This window comes from Harpegnathos saltator, unplaced genomic scaffold, assembly GCF_003227715.2.
Source record: "Harpegnathos saltator strain DR-91 unplaced genomic scaffold, Hsal_v8.6 scaffold390, whole genome shotgun sequence".
In the NCBI taxonomy this organism is placed as follows: Eukaryota; Metazoa; Arthropoda; class Insecta; order Hymenoptera; family Formicidae; genus Harpegnathos; species Harpegnathos saltator.
Window position 1 is genome coordinate 19,016 of NW_020230195.1, and position 24,558 is coordinate 43,573.

At 48.9% G+C, this 24,558-nt stretch overlaps 1 protein-coding gene across 1 annotated transcript; it reads left to right on the plus strand.

Moving 5' to 3' along the window:
- Positions 1 to 1,382: 1,382 nt before the first annotated feature.
- On the plus strand, positions 1,383 to 4,534 carry LOC112589060 (uncharacterized). The gene is made up of 3 exons (XM_025300924.1): positions 1,383 to 1,480; positions 1,721 to 2,408; positions 4,118 to 4,534. The coding sequence occupies exons 1-3, from the start codon at positions 1,383 to 1,385 to the stop codon at positions 4,532 to 4,534; spliced, it is 1,203 nt and encodes a 400-aa protein (XP_025156709.1).
- The last annotated feature ends 20,024 nt before the right edge of the window (positions 4,535 to 24,558 follow it).

The following is a 24,558-nucleotide window of genomic DNA, read 5'->3' on the forward strand; positions in this document are numbered from 1 at the left end:
GGGAGAAGCGCAAGAAACAAGCAATAAGATTTTTAGAAAATCTCGTGCCCAACATAGCAGAATGCAGTCGCGACGAACTAGTAATGAAGATATTACGCAGTATCTTCTAATATCATCAGATCTTGTAATTAGTAGTCTAAGGATAACATCCAAAAAAAAGATAAATATTTATCTGCAGAAGCTAAAGAGTTATTACTTAATTGAAACAAAACAGCTTTATACGTAAAATGGCAATTTTGTACATTTTGACAAAATGTTACAATAAATATAAGTAAGATATGTTATAAATATGTTACAATATAAATTTGTTAAGATACATTATAGATATATATGTCATGTTATAAATATGTTGTGTTACAGATGAGTTATGTTATACGTGTTTTGTGTTATAGATGTGTTATAAAGATATCATAGATGTTATAGATGTTTAAATATATAAGAAAGTATATACAAAGTGTTTAAACAGAAAAACATAGTAAAATATCAAAACCCCCCCGTGGACGCCACCTTGACGTGGTGGGGGGGCTTGTGTGCCTTGATGAAGTGCAGAGCTGTGCCGGCGGGGGTTTCGGCCCCTGGCAGGTTCTACCATGCCGGAGAGATCTGCACCGAGAGAGGCCAGACTAAGAACGTCCTTATTCACTCTCAGAGGGGCAGCTGCCTCCGAGTTTCATATAGGGACCGGAGGGCCGCACTGGTACTAGTACCAGTGCGATCCAAAGGACCCTACAGCGTGGGCAGAACGGGCTCGTGAGCCGGGTGAAGGCAACCGTTCTAGGGGAAGGAAAACCCTGACTGCAAACCCGTACTTGTCAGGACGTATAACCTGACACGATTGCGAGGGGCCAGGGTGCTTCGGCATCCTGGTACAGGGGGCTCAGGCATCCCCGGCAGACCCTAGCCTACTGCACCGTAACCCTAGGTCATGTCTCTGGGGCCGGGGGTCTTGCCTTAATCGGCCGGACCGCGAGGCAGGTCCTCTATAAAATACCACGTAATCCTACGGTTGAGGCATGCCACGCTTATGCGATGAATGGCAGGTGCGTGACCTGTCGCTAGTGATTTCTCACCTTGGGCACCTGGCGAACCCAGGGGACACGCTAGCCTTACTCCTGGTAATGCGGGGGCTCTACCCGGGGTCGACACCCACTTCCCGCCGTACTCGTGGGACCAAGAATGGACTCTCATTTATTAAAACAAAAAAAACCCAAAGCCTTCGGGCTCAGAGCCTTCGGGCTCAAAGGTCCTAATGGACGGGCGTAGCAGCCCGTCCATGGATCGACCATCCCTTGTGGGTGATTTTTTAGTAGGGAAGGGGGGTTTAGAGGTGGAGAAAGTCCGCCAGGCGGAAGCCTCCTCCCCTCCCCCCGGGGAGGATGAGCATGCGGACTCCAGAGAGCCAGCCCCTGGAGGGCCGCCTATTAACGAGGACCGACCACCGTCCTCAAACCGGCGCCTCCCTGACCGCGGGGATGGCGCGGTGAGCCCGCCGGGTAGGCTGACGCGGGCGGCCATCCAACGTGGGAGCACCAAGTCCCTGGTGTCCGCGGGTAAAACCGCGGCACCAGGGGCCAAAAGACCAGGCCCTCTCTGCTCAAAGCAGGGGGAAGGGAAATCTTCTCCCAAGAGCAAGGAGATTAAGGAGGGGGTAGACGGGGCTGCGGGAGCGTCGGGGCGAGTCACCGGTCCGGTGATAAGCTCCGACGTAATTCTTTCGCAGGGAAGTAAAATCTGTCTCCAGGGCCTTGGAAGGACTGCTGCAGGACCAAGAGTGGGACCGGGCAGAAGCGGCCCCCCTTAGCCAGAACACCGGCGGAGGAGGAAGGAAGAGGATGCGGGAGGCCGCCAACACAAGCGGCAGCTCCTCCGGGAGGGAGTCTCCCGCCCTGGAGCCAGTAAAGAAGAGACCGGGTCGGCGACCCACCACTGGGGAAGGGGCGGGGGCAAGGAAGAAAAGGGAAATGGAGAGGAAGAAGGAGGAAGAGAGCCAAAGACTGGAGGAGGATGTCCGGTTACTCCTCGACACGGGAATGCTGAGGTCCCTTGAGGACAAGCGCCCGGTCGAGGAGGTGTTCCGCGATAACGCCACTATCACGCTCCTTAGAGAGGCCAGGGTGACCGAACTAGCCTCGGAGGTGGGTCGAGTCTTGGGCGCGGTCCGATTGGTCGCACGGAGGTCCCGCACGTTGAAGGGGACCTTCGTGGGACTATTGAACCGCGCTGTGGCCACCTCCGAGGCCGTGATGGCCACTCTGCTGGCGCGCACAGCAGAGCAGGACTGCAGAGGAGGGGAGGCCTCCGAGACGAAAAGGGAGGCAGAAGAGCTCCGGATGGAGCTGAAGAAGTTGCGCGTGGAGAATAGGAAGTTGGGCGAGGAGTTGGAGGCTATGAAGGCCTCCACCTCCTCGGTCCCCGCCATTCTTCCCTCATTGCTCCCCAGGGGAAGGAAGTTGACGTACGCGGAGGCGGCGGGGGGATCAACGACGTCAACAAGCACGTCGGCAGAGGAGGAGGAAGAGAGAACAAGGAAGGAGGATAGGAGGGGGAAGAAAAAGAAGAGGAGGAGGGAAACCAACCCTTCCCCCCCTCCCCCTCCTTCGAAGGGGAAGGATGTGGAAGTGGGGGTGGAGATCCCGTCGTATGACAATAACCCCCCCGAGCACCCCCCTCCACCTACGTGGAGGCCAAGCAAAGCTAAGGAGGAGCTGGACGCCGCCATGGCCGTCTCGGCCCATACTTGCGGCCACGGGGAGGAACTCCGCCGAATGAGGGCGGAGCTCGACTCCCTAATGGCGGCGAGTGGAGGGGGCCGGGCGGCTGTGGCGGTGGCAACGGCTCCGGCAACGGCCACGACCCAAGTGGACACCCGGGCACCACGGACAACGGCGGACCCGGAGAGATCCAAGGAGGGAAGAAGAAAGGAGACGGAAGAGGCAGAACAAGAGGAAAAAGGAGAGGGACAAGAAAATGAAGGAGGAAGAGAAAAGGGCCCGGGAGAGCGGGAAAGGAACACCGGCTAGGGAGCTCTTAGAAGCGATCCGACGGCCAACCAAACCCCAGCAGGAGCCAGAGGGGACATCTGAGCCCGCGTGGTCCCAAGTGGTGGGAAGGAAGGCGAGACGGGGGAAGGATGGGAGAACCTCCTCTTCCCCTGCCGCCCCCCCACCTAAACAAAAGGAGCCCGGGAGGGGAAACCGGCAATGGCGACAGGCAGACCAAAGCCGCCGCTTTCGGCGGCTGTCACCATCACGTGCCCCGACGGTAAATATGAGGAATTTATGATTGAGGCCAGGCGCCGAATCAGGCCGGCGGATCTGGGGATTAAATCTTCCCTGAGGGTCCGCCGGGCCCTGAATGGAGCAATGCTCGTGGAGGTGCCTGGCCTCAACGTCGGGGCATCCGCCGACCGGCTTGCGGAGGAACTCCGCAAGCTGGCGGCGGAGAAAGGCCCTGGTTATCGCATCCAGAGACCGGCTAAATTCGCTGCATTGCGATTAGCCGGCCTGGATGCGACGACTGGGGCCGATGAGGTGACGGCCGCCGTGGCCCTCGCTGGGGGATGCTCGCCGGAGGAAGTTTCCTCTGGCGGGATGAGCATCTCCCAGCGAGGAATAGGTGCGATGGTGATGCGGTGTCCACTGGCGGCGGCCGCTAAGGTCGCCGCCGCGGAGCGGGTTCCAGTAGGCTGGACCCGCGCCGGGGTGACGGCGCTGCCCGCTCGTGCGACGATATGTTTCCGTTGTTTGGAACGGGGACACGTGCGCGAGCGGTGCATGAGCGCCATCGACCGCAGTGGTACTTGTTACCGCTGCGGTAACCCCGGCCACCGCGCCAAGGGGTGCACCGCGGCGGTGCGCTGCCTGGTGTGCGCAGAGGCGGGCAGGCCCTCTGGTCACAAGTTCGGAGGGCCTGCCTGCAAACCCCCTCCCGGGAGGAAAAGGGAGGGAAGGAAGAAAGAGGGAGAGAGGCATAAGGGGAAGGAGACTACTAGCGGGGGGAGGCCCGAACCCCCACCGCCGGGGGAGAACCGGATCCCACTAAGCCCGAGGAAGGGAAGAGAAAGGCCCCCCCTCCACTGAAGGAAGAAGGAGCTACAAGGGCTCCGACCCCCTCACAGGTGGAAGTCCAGGAGGAAGGTGTGCTCACGGGTGATCTCATCCATCTGAATTGGGAACCGGAGACCATCGAGGACCTAGCACCTTTGCCGAGAAGGAAAAGAAGAGGGGAAAAGGAGGAGGCCCACAGGGACGAAGATGACCCGAAGGTAAGGAGGGTGGAGCCCCCGGGCACACCCCCAACAACTGTAGATAAAAGGGAGTCGGAGGGAGCGCTGCCCCTGACTCCCCTTCTGGTTGGTCCCCCCTCGTACTCCCGAGAGGAGGAGGCCACAAAGGTAGGGACCCCCCATGTCTCCGCGGAGACGCACGCACTGGAAGCCACCGAGGCCAGAGCCTCCTCCTGTGAGATCGGAACGGCGTTGCCGCCCGGGGTCTCGCAGGAGGAGGTGGAAGTAGGCAGCCCGGAGGAGGCGTGAAAGGCTTAGCCTTCACGCTACTCCGGGCCCTACAGGCCAATCTCGACCGCGGCGCCCGGGCTCAGGATCTCGGCTTGCAGAGAATGGCTGAGCTGGGCGCCGGGCTGGGGGTGATTGCCGAGCCGTACTGGGTGCCGGTACCAGGTCCGAACTGGTTCGGCAGCCCGGACGGCTCGGTGGCCATGGTGGCGAACCCTGCGGCGGGGACCCCTCCCTGTACTTTTAGGGAGAACGGGTCCTCGTACGTGGCGGTCGATTAGGGGCCCATCACTGTGGTGGGGGTGTATCTCCTCTACCGCAGGAATGAAGCCGGTCTCGGGGAGCTCGCCCCAGTGAAGAGGGTCCTCGACAAGATCGGGGAAGTGGTACGTAGGTGCCATCCCCGACCAGTCATAATTGCCGGGGACTTCAACGCCCACTCGGAAGGGTGGGGTTGCAGTCCCCGGCAAAGGGACTCTCGGGGCGAGTCCGTGATCGGCTGGGCAGCGGGGCTAGGCCTCCTGTTAATGAACAGTGGCTCAACCAGCACCTGTGTGCGGCCGAGGGGGAGTTCAGTCATAGATTTGACCTGGGCCACCCCCTCGGCCGCTGGGATGTTCCACGAATGGAGGGTGGAGGCGGAGGGCGAATCGCTGTCTGATCATAGACATATAGCGTGGGCCCTCCGCCTCCCCAAACCCACACAGGTGCTGGCCCGCTGCCCAGGGGAGGGGAACTTTCCCCTCCCCAAAAGATGGGCCCTTAATCGATTCGATTCGGACAGGTTTCGGGCGGCCGTCCTTGCGGCCACCTGGCACCTAGATGTGGGGCCAGGTGAGTGGGACCCCAGTCCCGCGGACGGGGCTGAGGAAATAGTGGGCATCGTGGCGTCGGCATGCGACGTCGCGATGCCCCACTCCCACCCCCGCCGGCGCCGGGCCATGTACTGGTGGACGGAGGAGCTGGAGACACTCCGGGACTCCTCCGTCCGAGCCAGACGGTTGTATTACCGGGCCCGGCGACGAGGCGGGGATGCCGCGAGGACAAGAGAGGGCTACCTGCAAGCCAGGAAAGCTCTCAAGGTCGCCATCATCGAGGCCAAGCGAGCGGCCTGGGAGCAGATGGTGAGCTCCCTGGACGACGATCCGTGGGGGCGCCCATACAAAAGGGTCATGGGAAAGATCCGTCCATGGGCGCCCCCACCAACGGAGACGTTGGACCGCCAGACCCTCGAAGGGTTCCTGGACGCCCTCTTTCCGAGGGCAGAAGGGGGCCCCCCATGATCCGACCCCCCATTGGGGGAGGGTGATTGGGACGAGGGTCTGGCGGTGAGTCCAGAGGACTTCACCGCGGCCAGGAAAAGGCTCGGGGCCAAGGGGAAAGCCCCTGGCCCCGACGGAATTCCTGGCCGAGCCTGGGCCCTCGCCCTCGGCGAGGGAAACCTGTCCGAAGCCACGCGCAGGGTATTCAGCGGGTGCCTCAAGGAGGGGGTATTCCCCCCAGAGTAGAGGAGGGCCAAATTGGTCCTCCTCCCCAAGGAGGGCAAAGTACCCGGAAGTGCGTCGGCCTACAGGCCGATATGCCTGCTGGACGAGGTGGGCAAGATGCTGGAGCGCATCGTTGCAGACCGCCTCGTCCAGCATCTGTCCTCGGAGGGGCCGGATCTCCACGACCGCCAATACGGGTTCAGGCCCGGAAGATCGACGTTGGATGCTATCCAATGCATCCGGGACCTGGCCCAGGCGGTTGTGGAGGAAGAGAGCGAGGTGTTGTTGGCGGTTTCGTTGGACATAACAAATGCTTTCAACACTCTGCCCTGGCCGGAGATTGGGCGGGCCCTCGAACACCATGGGGTGCCCGCCTATCTCCGGCGAATAATTTCGGCCTACTTCGGGGGCAGGGACCTCGCCTTCCCGGTGGAGGGCGGGGTCCAAGGCCGGCGCGCTATGGAGCGCGGTGTTCCGCAGGGGTCGGTTCTCGGCCCCCTGCTATGGAACATCACATTCGACCGGGTGCTGCGCACTCCGCTTCCCCCCGGTTGCCACGTCGTCTGCTATGCGGACGACACGTTAGTGGTAGCCGGGGGGGAGAGCTGGGAGGAAGCCCGCCTCCTAGCGGAGACGGCACTGGTGTCGGTGGTGAGTACCATCAGAGACCTGGGTCTCAAGGTGGCGCCCCAAAAGACACAAGCCTTGTTCTTTCACGGCCGGGGTCGGAGGGTGCCGCCAGGGACCCGGGTACTCGTAGATGGAGTCCACGTCCGCGTCGGGCCGACGATGAGATATCTCGGCCTGACGCTGGACAGTCGGTGGAGCTTCGGACCCCACTTTGGGGAACTGGCCCCCAGGGTGCACAAGGTAGGTCTGGCGGTGGCCAACCTGACGCGCAACCAAGGGGGCCCAGGATGGAGGGCTCGCCGCCTGTACGTCACGGCGGTGCTCTCGATCGCCCTGTACGGGGCGCCCATCTGGGCGCCACAGCTGGGGGCCTGCCGCAGAGGCAAGTGCGCACTGCGGCAGGCCATGAGGCCCGTGCTCATCAGGGCGATTCGGGGGTACCGGACCGTGTCGTTCATGGCGGCGACCACCCTGGCCGGCGTCCCCCCTGTGGAGCTCCTAGCCGAGGAGCAGCATCTCCTATATTGGAGAGTGAAGGAGCTCCGCAGGGAGGGAACAGTGTCGGTCAGGGCCCTGAGGGGTCTGAGGCTCCAGGCCGAGGCCCGGATCCGGGAGAGATGGGCGGACCTATTGTCCGACCCCCGGGGTCCCGGGCCAGCGACGGCCGCGGCTGTCCGCCCCTGCCTGTCCGAGTTGACGGGTAGGAAGGGACGTGGACTATCCTTCCGTCTGGCGCAGGTGCTGACCGGGCACGGGTGCTTCGGTCGGTACCTGCGTCGGATAAGGAAGGAGCTCACCACTCGATGCCACCACTACCCCGCGGCGGAGAACACGGCGCACCACACCCTGGTCGCGTGCCCTGCATGGGCCGGGGAGCGCCGTGTCCTCTGCGGGGCGGTGGGATGCCGCGAGGGGGAGCTCTCGCTCCCGCACATGGTCAAAGCCATGTGCGGGAGCGAGGAGGCGTGGACAGCGGCGGTCTCCTTCTGTGAGACAGTAATGTCCCAGAAGGAGACCGCCGAGTGGTGGCGAAGACCGTACCGGGGCTGCGGGGAGCAGCTCCTGGGCGGAAAACGCCCCCAGGGGGCGAGGGACGCGACAGCGGGCCCGGGGCAGCGCCGGCCGAGGGGGGCTCACAGACCCGCGAGGGTAGGGAGTCCCCTCGGCCGCCCCGGGCCCGCCACCGGTCGCAAGGGGGGGAGTAGGGGGGCGGCGAGACGCCTTCCCTACCTTCCCCCCCGAGCGACCGGACAAGTAGGGACAGGGGGGAGCGGTGCCCCGGTTGGGGCGGGGCCCGCTCCCCTACAAATCCTCCCCTCCCTGACTAGCAGGGAGTGGGGGTAAGGAGGGAGGGCGGATGTCCTCTCCCTCCTTGACAGGAGACACCAGAAGGCCAACCGGCGGGGGGTAACCCTCGTCGGGGACCGCGCCCTGGATTCCCTTCGTGGAACAGGGCGCGGTACACAGATGGCGAGGGGCTCCCGGAAGGGAGCCCTGGGGCCGGGGCGTTGGGGAGGGAATACGGGAGTAGTTCCCCCGACTCCCCTCCTCACGGTCCGACAGGTAGACATCCCGCAGGGGTTTTAGTCGGTAAGAGTCCGACATAACCCCCTTGCCCTCAAGGGGAGGGGGTATCCATGATGGATTTCCCCTGCGTGACCAAAAAAAGAAAGTAAAATATCAAAACAACAAGACACAAAAAGTATGAAAAATAATATAAAATTATAAAAAATAATATTGCAAAATATTATTTAATTACAAAAAAGACAAAAATATATTAAACATTTTAGCGCATGACGAAATCGTCAGAATAAAAAGAGATAAGTATTACCATCATTAATACAGCCAGTTCACACGATTGACTTTAATCCGTTATTTTTATCTGTGTACTGACTTGATATGCTGTCATCTATATCAGGATTTTACGTTAAACTATGTAATTCATAAATAATCCAGCAATATATGTTATATATATATGCAATACATATACGCAAACTCATTAGTAGAATACATTGATAATGTGGGGATATTAGATAGGTATAAAATATATCGGGCCACTGCAGATCCTCTCCACTGGCAAAAACTGAGAATTTCGATCTTACATATGTATCTCGGAGGCCTTAAAAGCCCGTATAAACTTTGTCCGATCCAAAAATATTCGACATTTTACAGGTTTTATACGTTTGACAAATTTGCGCGTCCGCCATTTTGAATTGAGGGCCTAATTTAAAAAACGGGCTCGATACGATTGTAGAGCAATTCATCGCGAGTAAATTAAGAAAAAAAAGCATAGAAATCGGTTAAGAATTACGCCGTCTAGCGATTTTTGTCCACGAAAAGACCCATTTGACCCGCTATGCGGCGGCGAGCGTTCGGATCCCACCGACGACTGCTGCTTTACTTCATGGTTTTTTTCTTTTTTTTCTTTAATTTTCGACATATAGTAATACGTTATTAATAATTATTTATTTATTTTTTAATTTATTTCGTTTTTATATAAAAAAATAAGGACATTTCGGGATATTTGAACGCAATATGAAATAAAAAATATATAAATCGTATGAACTGATTATACCATGGTATATTTTTCAAGCAACGTATAAATTTTATACATGTCAAAATCAAATACAAACTTTATAAATGTCTACATATTGTAAAATGTTTCCATCGCTTTGCAGTGTTGTGGATGAAAATTCATGTAAAAACATTGGGAATAAAACTTTGTCGCACCACGAACATTTTATAAATGAATTATGTTGTTCACATACGCATTTTTTATTATAAATATTTTGAGGAAAGCACAGTTGGTTAACATTTAAAAACATTTCTCTTTCGTCAGCTAATTTGGACACATACCATGCATATTGAAGCATACATTTAAATCCAAGATTTAAATCCAAGATTAAATGTATGCTTCAATATGCATAGTATGCGTCCAAATTAGCTGACGAAAGAGAAATGTTTTTAAATGTTAACCAACTATGCTTTCCTCCAAATATTTATAATAAAAAATGCGTATGTGAACAACATAATTCATTTATAAAATGTTCGTGGTGCGACAAAGTTTTATTCCCAATGTTTTTACATGAATTTTCATCCACAACACTGCAAAGCGATGGAAACATTTTACAATATGTAGACATTTATAAAGTTTGTATTTGATTTTGACATGTATAAAATTTATACGTTGCTTGAAAAATATACCATGGTATAATCAGTTCATACGATTTATATATTTTTTATTTCATATTGCGTTCAAATATCCCGAAATGTCCTTATTTTTTTATATAAAAACGAAATAAATTAAAAAATAAATAAATAATTATTAATAACGTATTACTATATGTCGAAAATTAAAGAAAAAAAGGAAAAAAACCATGAAGTAAAGCAGCAGTCGTCGGTGGGATCCGAACGCTCGCCGCCGGTGCAGAAATCTATGTTCGGGAGCCTTAGTCTCCTCAGCTACGCCACTTACTCGAAAGAGGTCGTAAGTTAGTGCTTATGTGCGACGTAGTTGCGTGACCCTAACTTTGTCTTTTAAATTCTCTTAAACAAAGGCGCATTGGCGCCGATGCCCACCCGAAGGAATAATACCTATCTCCTTTTCACTCAGAAAGTTTTTACGAAAAACTCTCATGCACGTAGAGGCGATGGTTGTGCATTCTTCAAACGGACATACTTTTCCACGATCCAGGAAAATCTTACGGAACGCAAGATCAGCCCGTCGAAGAATATCGACATCATTCCGGCAATAACTCACAATTTCCCGTTGGAAATCAAACTCTACGTTTTTGCGCACCATGTGCCATTCTAAAAACCGCTCACGCTCAGGCGGTCTCACTGTTTCGGGAAAATAGTATCTTGCATCTGGTATCGGTCCGATGTAATGTTGATTTTCGATAGTGTTAAATAAATGCGGAAACAACCTTTGCCTGCAGTATCCTTTAACCCGAAGGCTTTTGGTAATGCTGACAAGAGCATAGGCATATAATTAACACTGTCGATAAATTTTGTTTGCCCAATGGTTAACAATATAATCTTCGTACCGTTTAAAATAAGCTTAGGGTCCACCCAATTACCGCTCTCGACCAAGTACCGTAGGATAAATTGCGCATCGAATGCGCTTGCGTTGTGTGCGATGCAGATGATCTGTTTGAAACTCTTCCTCTGTCTCGTGACAAAATTGACGAATTGTTTCACCGGATTGTCTCGAAATATAAATTTGCATATCCCGTACCAACGACATCGCAACGCCATATCGTCTACATTCATGCAGCTTTCACATATCTGCTGCGCAACACAGAGCGTCACAACGTGAGTTTTAACGTTTTCTGTGCCTTCGATCGTATCGTCTTGACGCGTCTCAAAATCATAGAATACAAACGCGATGCGACCTTTTACGCGCTCACTTGTTTCTGTCGCTTCGTCAATGTCATCAACTACGTTTTCGTTTCCTACTCGCTGCGGATTCATCGTATCGGATGAACCAGTGTCACATCGAAGTGGTATCATATAACATAGATAATTCATTGGTTGCAACGCGTTGCAAACACGACAAAAGATCTTATTGCAATTGTGTTTGTTCCTCAAGTTTCGCAAACGGCCACAGTCGCTGCAAACTTTCAGGATATTACAGATGCTCAAAGATGAAGTGCTTTGGAGCGATTTTTGTGCACGATGACGCTCGAAACACATCGACCCGTAAAATTCACGTTGACACGTGACACATCGTATTAGTTCTACGCCTGATACCTCGCACGCTGGAACGCCGTGACACCGTGGACATGCGTTTGAGCACCGATGCCTTCTTTCGGGCTTATATCTGCTATTACAACGTACACAATAACCTTGGCTGCCCGATGCAGCTCTTAAATTTAATATTGGATTGTAATGCCGGGATTTTTCGTAGTACATAATATTCAGAGTCGTTTTAGCTTCGCGCCCGTGGGAGGTGAGTACGCTGCTACCATCGTACATGGAGGGCGCACCACGTGCGAAGGAACTAAAGTAATAAACAACGATCACGATATTGTTGCTGGCAAGATAATGCTGGAAACGCTCGATCTCGAAAATACTACACCCTTCTTCAGGTATACAGACACCGGCTTTGTCAGTTCGACCGTTAGGTCTCGTTGTAATATAGAATATTGCATCCTCACGGAATTCCATTTATCATGTATTTCACCTGTGCGCACATTGCCGCGTTCGTTGTACACTATCGCAGCGACGAGCGAACGGGGAAAGCACAAATTATCAAAGTTGTTTATAGTAAGGATCGAGCGTTTCGCTATATCTTCGTGAGTTAGTTTATATGATTTCTTTCCATGACCAGAAGGTACCGCGACATTGAAATATTAATATTAATTTTTAAATGTTCTAAAATATAACCTCCGGCAGTCTGCGCTAACGAATTCACGAGATTCCAAATCTCGTTGTAGGTCAAGTCCCGAGCGGGACGAAGTGATAAACCCGCAGGCCCCCGCGTTAAGTTCGAAGAAGCAAGTGTCAACCCCATATAGTTGTTCGCGCCACCCGAATTTACCGCATAATCGTGGATTTCCCGAAAAGCATTTTCTAAATATTCAGTAATATTGGCTCCTTCTGAAGGTGGGAGAATTCGAATATTCGACTCCTTCTCGAGAATATTAAATTTTCTATAATTACGCAACTTTTCCCGGAGTATTTCAATACATTTATATAAGGACTCACGATTGTTGACCGTGTCGGCTTTTGCTGTCGCTTCGCACACTCTTTGGTCTTCGCTTTTGTCCCTTCGATGTTCTTTCGATTGTTCGTATCCACTACCCTGTTGTACTGTAAATATGAATTGAAAATATTATACAGGTATAAATTTTATACACAATTAGAATAAAAATACAACTAAGAGTATAAGAGTATAATATTTTCTCTTACCTTTTCTTACCTTCGACTAGTGTAGCCTGCGAGATTCGGAAGTCCTGGGTTTCACCAGTTTCACTTGCGTCTTGCGTCGTTTCATCGACTCCATTGTCATCATACTCGATGATGTTACCCGTGACATGAACAGCGTCGTCATGACTAATATCAATGCCGTTTTCATTTATATTGCAGGCGATATCTTTGTCAGTTCTCGCTATTTTATTACGACTTGCTAAAATTTAATTCGATATTAAACACGAGGCTCTACAAGAGAATAATCTTATACTTATTTTTCCTTATACTCACGGGCAGATTTCGTTGACGAGGAAGCCTTATACTCAAGCGAGAACGACTCTTTGGATTTCCGCTTCGTACAGTATTGGTGAGAACTGAGAAAATGAAGAACACAAGAACGTATTCATGAACACCAGCATTTATTAGACTTGTTCTTTTATGTCACATCACAGCGAAAGGAAATTACTTACAATGCGGAAAAGAGCATGTCCTGAACACGGTCACCGATATTTTCTTCATTCTCTCCGAGTCTTCTCGCTTCTACAATCTCGGCTGCGATCCCATGCAAGCGAGGATTATTTTTAAATTGCTCGCAAGCGAATAACATCGCCAGTAGGCCACTATTGCACATGTCCGCGAATTTATAAAACACTTCATACGTCTTCTCATCATTATCACTCGCGAGTTCGCACAGATATTTCCCACGTTTGATTATTGGATTTGCTACCGACGCTGTGATTATACAGTCACGTACAATTTTGAAAAACTGCGACATCTTATACTTTCACGAATATCACGGAATAGGAATGTTGCTCGAAGCGATGGAAACAGTAAAATACGTCGCAACAGCTTCGAACACTCTTATATAACATGGATCTTCCAAAATTTTGGGAAACCTCCACGAATGCCTGTGTAAATAAGGTAGGGCTAACTATACCAACGCTTTTCGGCAATATACTCGTCTAGTTTTATTGAAGAATTTGTTATCTGTTAAAGAATCACATTATTCCTGCTATAAAAGAATAAACCTTTTTCTTCTCATATCTACTAGGTGCGCAACTAAGTTTCCGGGTTTTTTTTTATCAATGAGGAATGGAAAATTTCAAGAGAAATACAAAAACTGGTTTATTTAAAGTATCGTCCCTCGCTAGCTATACATTTTTGCCATCTCTTTGGCAATACATGAATACCGCGACGATAAAACGACGCGTCTTTGGACCGAAACCATTCATCCAACCAATTTTGCACTTCTTCGAAATTAGCCAAGTATTGCCCAGCCAAGCCATGCGCCATCGACCGGAACAAGTAATAATCGGAAGGGGCCAGGTCTGTCGAATACGGCGGGTGCGGTAGCATATCCCATTTCAGCGTTTTGATGGTGTCCTAGACAATGGAAGTGCGATGGCACGGAGCGTTGTCGTGCTGCAATATCACTCGTTCGTGTCTCGTGTCCCATTCTGGCCGTTTTCCGAGCAATGCATGGTTCAAATTGATCAGTTGTTGTCAGTAGCGATGCCTATTGACTGTTTCGCCCGGTTTCAGCGGCTCATAGTACATGATTCCTTTCTGGTCCCACCAAACGCAGAGCATTGTCTTCTTTCCGAAACGATTTGGCCGTGCCGTCGATGTTGATGCTTCGCCAGGTGAAAGCCACGATTTTTTGCGTTTGGGATTCTCGAGATATATCCACTTCTCATCGCCAGTAATAATTCGATGCAGGAAACTCTTTCTTTCATGCCGCAAAAGCAAAATTTCGGAAGTGGCTCTTCGATTTTCCATCTGTCTCTCAGTCAACTCATGCGGCACCCATTTTCCTTCTTTTTGAATTTTTTACCATGGCATGTAAACATTTAGAAATACCTTGACGAGTCATGTTTAATGCCTTCGCAAGTTGATTTTGTGTTTGCGTATCATTTTCATCCAATAACGCTTGCAGATCGGCGTCCTCAATTGTTTTTGGTCTTCCGGAGCGCTCCTTGTCCTCAGTGTCGAAATCGCCGCTTCTGAAGCGTTTAAACCAATCTTCACAGATAGTTTTCGATGGTGCATGTTCGCCGTAGGCCTTCTCAAGCAAACGACTTCCTTCAACTGCACTTTTCTTCAAGTTAAAGCAGAAAAGCAAAGCTTCCCGTAAATGCTGTTTATTTGGCACAAAACTCGACATCTTCGTTGTTAGAAAAAATATTTTTGCATTGCGATATGTGTTGGTATTACGACTGGTTATTGTTAACAGATGTCCAATCAATAAAAAAAACACAACTTCAGACATGTATGTCGACTACATGTGTCGTTATCGCCATCCATGTATGAAACCCGGAAACTTAGTTGCGCACCTAGTATGTCTCGCATTCTCAGAAGTGAAAAATACGAGTTCGGTGCGGTTCCCTTAGGCCCTACACGAAAAACGTTTTGTAGAATTGTTTATCTAAATTTAGATGCGTGGAAGGAAATATAAGCAGTTTTGACTAGGATAGGACTCCGGTTCACAAAAAAGATGTAAAGGGAATTTTCTCATCCGCTGATTCGGCAAATATAACATAAAACGGCGATAACATAAAACCGTCGGAATCTGCAGGGTTCGCGCTTCAGGGTTCAGTCACAAAAGAATAAACCTTATCGCGGCCACAAAAGAATAAACCTTCTTTCTTCTCGTTTTATAAATTCTCAGATGTGAAAATATGTGCGCCATTCCTTTGCGGCCTACACAAACGATTTGTAGAAATGTGTTTATCTAAACATAAATTTAGATGTAAGGATGGACGATATAATCGGTTTTGACTACAATAGAGTCCGATTGGAAACTTTCGCAAAAGACCATAAAATGTATAATATTTTCCCATCCACTGCTTCGACAAATATAACGCCTGCTCCCACGACATCATGGAACCTGTAGGAACACGTATGCTCCGTTCTGAGAAATTCTGGAACGTTCTAGGCTGAATCATTTAACAAATATTAAGAAATAAATTTATTTGTTGTGTGCACACAGAACTACCTCTTCACTTTTCTTTTTCCTATAAGAAGCCCATTGGGCTGGGCCCAAACCATTTGAGCTTTTTAGTCTTAGTACCCGTTTCGTGCGACGAAGTATATTAGTTCTCGTGTTTTCACCTGTGGGATAATAAATTCTTGTGAGAAACATAATGGCGAATACTAACGCAAACGCAGAATTTAAGAAGATCGCGTATGACTCTGAGAAGGCTCGCTATGAGAGCTATATGCTTCTCTCCACTACTTATCCCCTCAACACCTCGGATACCAAGAGGATGCAAATCAGATTGCGAGCAAACGATGGGACAACGTTCAAGCCTACAATAAAACTATCCGGCAATACCTCTACAGGGATCCAGTTCGACTTCGCCACATGGGAAAAGTTTAAGGAGTACATGAAACACATAGGCGATTACTTGCACTCGATAACCAGGGCCGTGCCAGAGCCCGTCCATATCAACAGTATGATCATCACCTTTACCACAGCGTATGGGGCAAGGACCATCATGGTGACTGAAAATACGAAAACGACCGAGGTGAACACCGCATGGAAGAGGGTGCCTACCGATTCATCCCAGGGACAGCAGCCGCCGACGAAGAAACGAAAAGTCTACACGGTAAACATCGTGATGCAGGCAACATCTTTTGACGGGCTAGAACTTATAACAAAACGTATTGACGCTCGATGTGAACAACTGCAAAGGTTTGCAAAACTTGTAAACGATTGCGCCCGGTTTCTCGTAACGGAGATAGAACTCAGGCTTCCCGAGAAAAACTTAGACGAGGACATCGTGAAACAGACGCTCTTCGCAAACTATCAGGAAATCGAGCAAAATGTACGTCGGCAATTAAAAGATTTAACGTTTCGAGATACTTATTTCCACATTATATTTCAAGAAATTACTTCGATTTATTTAAATAAAATTGTACGAGCAATTTTAATAAATGTCTCATCTTAATTATGAAAAATAAAATGTGAATTAATTCTATGAAAAATATTGTGCATTCCTTTCTCTTCACCTCTTCTCTCTTCCCTGTGATTTCCAGTTCGAGGTAACAAATCCCGTTGTAAATCTTTTCGAGTTCGAAAGCGAAGGGACACGCACAGGTAAAAATATTCGAGTAGACATAGACCAGAGGTATCGTCTTCCAACAATCGCTGGGTAGTTTTTGTCTTCGAAATGATCCCTACCTGCTCGAACATGCTCGCACACGCTCACGAGAGTCGAGAACCGGGGTCTCATGGTGGGGGCCCGAGTCCCGTAGGTTCTATAATTTGTCAAATTTTTCACGCGTGACGTCAATACTCTTCGTATGTACACAATATAGCTAGTTTCCATCAGGGTGTAGCAGTAGCGTAGTGCATAAGACGCATGACTCGAAAGCCAGCGGACCCAGGTTCGAGAATCTCCGGCCAGATCTTACAGGATTTTTCCAGAGACTTCGCACTAACCACACACACACACACCTCTCCGTTCTACGTGTACACCGTGAAACCAGTTTCTACCACAGAGTAGCAGTAGAGCAGTGGTAAGACGTTTGACTCAAGAGCCCTGAGGTCCCGGGTTCGAGCCTCGTAGAGTGCCTAGGAGATTTTTCCAAAAGTAATATGCAAATTAACCAGCTAACCAAGAGCTAGAATCACAACAACGCCTAATATGAATAATAAAAATTTACTATTCAGCTAATTTTTATTCCGGTGATTCAAATTTCCGCCATTTTCAGCCTTGGGGGTAGGTATAGCCACTCAAAACATTACTCGACCCTCCGGCGGGCCTGGTCTAGTGGCGCCGGAGAATCGAGTGGGGGAAGGGGAGAGGGGCAATGTTTTGACTGGCCATACCTACCCCCATACTACTTACGTTTACGGATATTCTGCAGAGTGCCAGACATTATTACTATTGTGTGTGACGGATTACATAATTATATAATATTAATAATGCCCGACATTTTTCACAATATCTTTGAATGTAGTACTCAGAAATAAAGCAAATATCTTTCAAATACACGAAAATTCGACGATTTCAGGCAAAATTCATTTATCTACTACTCATGCAATATTCCTATAATGTCTACAACTTTAACAATGCATACTCTGAACGACATAAGAATTATTTTATAATGTTTCTAAATACGTGAGGCGGGCCTACGAGTGGTGAAATAACAAAAGAAGTCTATAGCGCGAGATTTCCGCGGCCGGCGGAGTTAGCTATATATATCGCTCGGCGAAGACAGAGACAACAGACGTCGTCTGCTCTTGTCTAAAGCCCGACGACGGCCAAAGCACCGAACGTTCATTGACACGGAGTCGCTCGTTGTGTGCGCTATCCCTCACGCGCTGTGCTGTGCTACCGGATTGCGTTTCTGGCATCACTAATAGCAGTAGCGTAGTGGTAAGACGCGTGACTCAAGAGCCAGAGGTCCCCGGTTCGTATCCAGCAGGGCCTATATAGAATTTTTTCCAAAACTTGTGACGTCGCTACTTTCCGTATGTAGGCAATATAATTAGTTTCCATCAGGGTATAGCAGTAGCGTAGTGGTGGTAACACATGTGACTCAAGAGCCAAAGGTCCCAGGTTCGAATCCAGCAGAGCTTACAGAGTTTTTCCAAAAATGCAATATGAAAATTAAGTAGTTGGTCAAGAGTCAGTATCGCCAACTCCCTAATAATGGCCGCCATTTTACTAGTCCCGGCCATAATTTGCTTATGTCAAAAGTCGATCAGTTTTTTCCTGTGGGGAGGTATGGGCCGTCAAAACATTCCCTCTCCACTCGACCCGCCGGCGCCGGTAGGCATGGTTTAGTGACGCCAACGGATCGAGTGGAGGGGAAATGTTTTGACGGCCCATACCTCCCTACATACTACTAGTGACTCAGCGGATCTTTCTGACAAACAACTAGAGGACTTTGGTATAGGGGGAGATAAAAAAAGAGAAATCGGTATGTGGCGTCATCGTGCTCGAAGGGTCGTGGAACATGTTCGTTGAATATAACATTTGAACTATAGCGAGCAACATAAAATCAATTCGCTTTATTTATAAAAGAATCTAGAAAACGCGGAATCCGCAGGACGTAACACCCCTTAGACACACCTTAGACAAATCTTGGGGGTAGCCAACATTTGCTAGTGGAGTGCATTAAGTTAAAGTTTATATACTACACAAGGTTTTAGTTGCTATACCTATAGACTAATTAGAATACTTGTAATAATATAATTAAAAGGAGGAAGGATAGAAGGCGACTTCTATATCTTCCTTCTTTTCTTTCGTCTTCCTAAGAATGTTAGATAAGTATATTTGTGTCTGTGTTTTAATTTTGGGATGGAAGGAGGGAAGATAGAAAGCAATCTCCAATTCCTCTTCCTTCTTTTCTTTCGTCCTTCCAAGAGTGTAATTGAATAAACGTAAAATGTATATGTAAAGTATAGATATAGATATATAAAACATATGAGATATATAGATATATAAGATTTTGATGTAAAATATAAAATATAAGGAAAAATTTTTTTCTCTTTTCTTTTTTTTATGATTATTAAAGTATTTAAAATTCTATTATATCATATGTATATATATATATATGTATATATATATACAGGGTGTTTGATAGCTGATCATGCAGACGAAAGTTGGAGACAGATTGGGTGTAGCCGAGAAGAAAAGTCATGCACCATAATGTCAAATTGCCAATAGTTATCGAGTTATTAATTAAAACATGTGAGCCAACGAGCGCGTAGAGAGCAGAGGACGATCGCAGTAAGCACGTAGATATTTGATATAGGCGGAGTCAGCGAGTGACGGTAGGCGAGCGCGCGCGGTGAGGGGCAACGTAAACGACAAGAGGCGATCGCGCGCGACGAGGAGCGAGCGAGCGCAAACGACGAGGAGCGAACGAGCGAGCGCAAACGACGAGGAGCGAGCGAGCGAGCGCAAGCGACAAGAGGCGAGCGAACGCGACGAAGAGCGAGCGAGCTATAAGGAAAAAGCTATAAAGAAAAAGCTCGCTCGCTCCTCGTTGCGCGCGATCGCCTCTTGTCGCTTACGTTGCCCCTCGCCGCACACGCTTGCCTACCGCCATTCACTGATTCCGCCTGTATCAAATGTCTTCGTACTTACTGCGGCCGCCCTCCGCTCTCTACGCGCTCGTTGGCTCACATGTTTTAATTAATAACTCGGTAACTATTGCCAATTTGACATTATGGTACATAACTTTTCTTCTCGACTACACCCAATCTATCTCTAACTTTCGTCTGCACGATCAGCTATCAAACACCTTGTATACAGGGTGTCCCGTAACTCACTACTCAAACTCGGTGTACAGGTAGAACGGGTCAAAATAATTAGAAAAGTTATATACCATTTTGTAATTTTCTCAATATTTATTCCGTAATTAATTAAAATGCTCTAAGCCAATGAGCGCACGGGAAGCGGTAGGAGGGCCTCTGTGTATAAAAGAAAATGGCTTACCTCTTAGCAGCGATGAGTATACAGCCGAATAGGAGGCGGATCAATGCGCGCGCCGAAAAAGTATTGTCCTCCTTGTCTATTTCAGTGATGCCCGTTTTGATACATTTGCAGCATGACGTAACACGTGGAGGGGATACGCACACAAACGAGCGCTCGTGTACGTATGTCAACGGCACTGTGTCAATGGCACGGTTGACACACGTACACGCGTGTCCTCCCTCTACGTCGCGTACATCCCTCAATGTCATGCTGTAAATGTATGAAATCTGGCACCACTGCTCCGGGTTCACGCGTAGCAGAAAAATATTGATATCGCTATCATTTCCTCGCCATCTGGCGGTAGATAGCATGGTGCGTTTTATTTATAGTGGTATCCCCAGTAGGCCTAATCCACTCTCATTATTTAATGCAAAAATTGCTCGAAGTGTCGTCCTCGCTGTTGTACGCAGAGTTCGGCTCTTCGAACAATATTGCGGGTTGCACGGTGCGCCATTTCCGGCGTAATAGTATCGAAGGCCGCAACAATAGCTTCACGTACTTCATTTTTTGTACCATTACGCCGATGCTCGACTAGATTTTTTATATGACCCCGTACAAAAAAATCTAGCACGTTGAAGTCTGGCGACCGTGCCGGCCAAGTGATTGGGCCAGCACGACCCATCCACTTATTGGGATAACACGCGTCTAATATATCGCGTACTTGTCGCGAGAAATGCGCAGGAGCTCCGTCGTGCTGAAAAATCAGCCGTGCTCGCACGTGAAGAGGCACATCGGCAAGGAGTACCGGCAACTCCCTCTCTAAAAAATTACCGTATCTTTCGCCATTTAAACGCGGTGGCAAAAAATATGGACCAATCTAGAAATAATCGATGAAAAAGTTTACATTTAGTGGCGGGAGAAAAATTATTTTATTCTTATCGCTCATACATACCACTTGATTCCCGATCATTCCCGCCCATACATTGAGGGACCATCGATACTGGAACGCACTTTCGCGGACGAAGTGTGGATTTTCTTCGGCCCAATACAAAAAATTATGCGAATTGAATACGCCGTTTGGGGTGAATACGCCTCATCGGTATACAAGATGCGGTCCGTGAAAGATGGATCTTGGCGATATTGCGCGAGAAAACCTGTGCGTGTTTTGCCAACAGTTACAATTAAATACCGGTTACAAATACCGCGAAAATAAAAAACCAATGATCACAGTACCTTTACAAAAATTAATTCTTCGTTGGGCATCTCCCGGCAGCAGCTGTTGCACACGTTGGTAATGGTACGGGTGTAATCCGTTGTAACGTAAAACGTCATGCACCGCACGCCGCGAGAGTCCTAGTTCACGTGCCACATGACGCACGTTGGCCCCAGGGTTGTCGTCGAACGCGGCCAAAATCCTCTCTTCATCACGGACGCGACGACGCACTGGTGCACCACTCGCACCATGATGCACAAGACAGCCTCTTTCACGTAATCTTTGCACTACACATAAAATTGTTCTCGCCGTCGGATATCGTGCACGCCCGGGATGTCGTTCCGCGTAAATGCGAGCCGCGGCACGTGCATTTTCTCCCGCTAGCCCGTAGGCAATAATCATATTCGTGTACTCCTGTGAACTAAATTGCATTTTCGCCGCGAAGAAGTACTACGCGCATACGATGATTTCACGCGACTGCAGCCGTCTCCGTCGGATACACGAAGCCAGGCGATCATAGACAAAAGACAATCGACGAAATTGACTGTCTTTTAATTAATTAATTAATTTAATTAATTACGGAATAAATATTGAGAAAATTACAAAATGGTATATAACTTTTCTAATTATTTTGACCCGTTCTACCTGTACACCGAGTTTGAATAGTGAGTTACGGGACACCCTGTATATGTGTGTGTGTATGTGTGTGTAATTTATAAGTTGAATAGATATATATATACAAGGTTAGTCTGATGGGCTAATTTTTGATGATTAATTCGGCTTGGCCCAGTTCAATCAGTTCTGTTTTTAATGAACTGTAATTTATATGGTTTGGTCAAAACAACTGCATTTCGACATTAACGAATCGTGAGGGTATAGTCCTTAAGATTCTCATCCGTCCTTCCTCGCCTTCTGCTATAAGTGTGGTTAACTGGTTAACCTTTGCTGACCATCCTTGGGATTCACCTATGGGTTTTATATTGTATAACCCGCAAGGAATGGCTTGCCACGGTATCAGATAGAATGCATCGGGCAGCTGATAAAGGATTTTTCAATAAGGGCGGGTCGATGTTGCAATGGAATAAAACAAGCTGTGTGTGAGGTATTAACGAAATTCCTTTTTTATTTGAAAGGCCCATGTATGCTATTATGTGTGGAATATAACATCGTTCAAATGTCCGCCGCGGCTTCTCACGGTGGCACGGATCCGAGTGGTCCAATTTTCAATGATTCTGCCGCATAGATCCGACTGAATTTGAGCGATGGCCTGGGTTATGTTGACTTTAAGGGCATCGGTCGATTGCGGCTTATTGGCATAGACCTGCGACTTCAGAAAACCCCACAAGAAAAAGTCTAGCGGGGTCAAATCACACGATCTTGGTGGTCAATTCACGTCACCTCTGCGAGAGATAACCATACCCTCAAATCGTTCATGCAGAATGTCCATCGTGACGTCCGCTGTGTGGCACGTAGCGCCGTCCTGCTGGAACCACATGTCGTCCACGTCCATATCGTTCAATTTGGGCCAAAAAGAAATTGGTTATCATTGTTCTGTAGCGCTCGCCATTGACGATAATGGCCTCACCAACGTCGTTTTCGAAAAAGTACGAACCAATGACGCCGCCGGCCCAAAATCCGCACCAAACAGTAACTTTTTGTGGATGCATTGCTACCTGTTGAACCTCGTGTGGGTTGGCGTCGTGCCATATACGGCAATTATGCTTGTTAACATAGCCATTCATCCAAAAATGCGCCTTGTCGCTAAAGATGATTTTTCGGCCAAAATGGGTCCTCTTCCAAATGCTCCGAAGCCCAGTCAGCGAACAGACGGCGTTGTCTATGGTCATTAACTCCTGGGCCAGTTGGATATTGTACGGGTGCAGGCCCAAGTCCCGACGCAAAATTCGCCAAGTTGAAGTCTGCGAAAGGCCGAGTTCTTGTGCACGGCGAGGAATTGACTGCCTCGGGTTCTCCTGCACACTTTCACTTACAGCGGCGATGTTCTCGGCCGATCTGGTGTTCCTTTGACGTACGAATGTTGGCTGATCGTTTACCGGACCGGTCGTCTCGAATTTGACCACCAAACGTTGGAGAGTCGACTTTGGAGGGCCACCGCGTCTGCCGTAAAATGGGCTCAACGCGCGCAACGTTTGCACTAACGAACACTCATTTTATCATTTGGACGTGCTGCTCAATCATGTAACTTGTCATGGTGATTTGGCATGAGTGACTGAATAATAAACAACAGGTTAGACAGACGCCGCCAAAACAACATGGCCGCCACAAGCTGCCAACATCGACCCGCACCAATTGAAAAACCCTGTAGATATCCGTAAAATTGCTCCTAATTTCTCTTCCCCCAATCGCCCAGTCGTACGGAGGCGGTTTTCTTCATTATCCTGGTTATGATTTCTCGATACCATTGATTAAGATGGTGTATGGCTACCGTTATTCCTAGAGTGATCGCGTGTGGTAGGAGGAGGTATTTGGTTGGTCTTCTTTTAATCGGGCACTCCAAGTCTTCCTGCAGCTCCATGATCGTTGTTCTATTATTAGGTGCGCAACTAAGTTCCCGCTGTTTTTCAAGAGATGGCTCCAGTAGTAAGTGCTGGTCGATTGTGACATAACCAAAACGTCATGAACCAAGCTTAGACATATGGTAAACAAACCGCTTTGACACATTAGTGATTTTGTTTTTGCGTCATATACTTTTGGTTGTGTGAAAATGTCTGATTTTGTGCCAAATAATCGTCATTTGCGGGAAGTGTTGCTTTTCTTCTTTCATTCGAAGAAAACGGCGGCTGAAGCGCATCGAGAACTCCAAAAAGTTTACGGAAATGCTGCTCTAAGTGAAACAACATGCCGTGATTGGTTCCGTCGCTTCAAAGACGGTGATTTCGATGTTGACAACCGTTCGCGTGAAGAAAGGCCAAACCTTCGAAGACGCTGAATTGGAGGCATTGCTCGATGAGGATCCGTGCCAAACGCAAAAAGAGCTTGCTTCAGCATTAGAAGTTACCCGCCAAGCCATTTCCAAGCGATTGCATGCGTTGGGAATGATTAAAAAACAAGGAACTTGGGTTCCTTATGATTTGAAGCCAAGAGACGTTGAGCGTCGTTTTTTCGCCTGTGAACAACTGCTCCAGCGGCAAAAAAGGAAGGGTTTTCTTCATCGCATCGTTACGGGTGATGAAAAATGGATTCATTACAGCAACCCAAAGAGAACAAAATCATGGGGACTGCCCGGTCATGCTTCTACGTCGTCGGCTCAGCCGAATATTCACGCTGCGAAGGTTTTGCTGTGTATTTGGTGGGACCAGAGCGGTGTTATTTATTATGAGCTGTTGAAACCAAACGAAACCATCACTG

Bases quoted from the DNA above. Each gene is read 5' to 3' on its own strand.
- LOC112589060 (XM_025300924.1), top strand. From the start codon at position 1,383: ATGCGGACTCCAGAGAGCCAGCCCCTGGAGGGCCGCCTATTAACGAGG. The intron at 1,481-1,720 runs GTGAGCCCGCCG...ATTCTTTCGCAG, and splicing joins CTGACCGCGGGGATGGCGCG to GGAAGTAAAATCTGTCTCCA. The intron at 2,409-4,117 runs GTCCCCGCCATT...ACCCCCTCACAG, and splicing joins TGAAGGCCTCCACCTCCTCG to GTGGAAGTCCAGGAGGAAGG.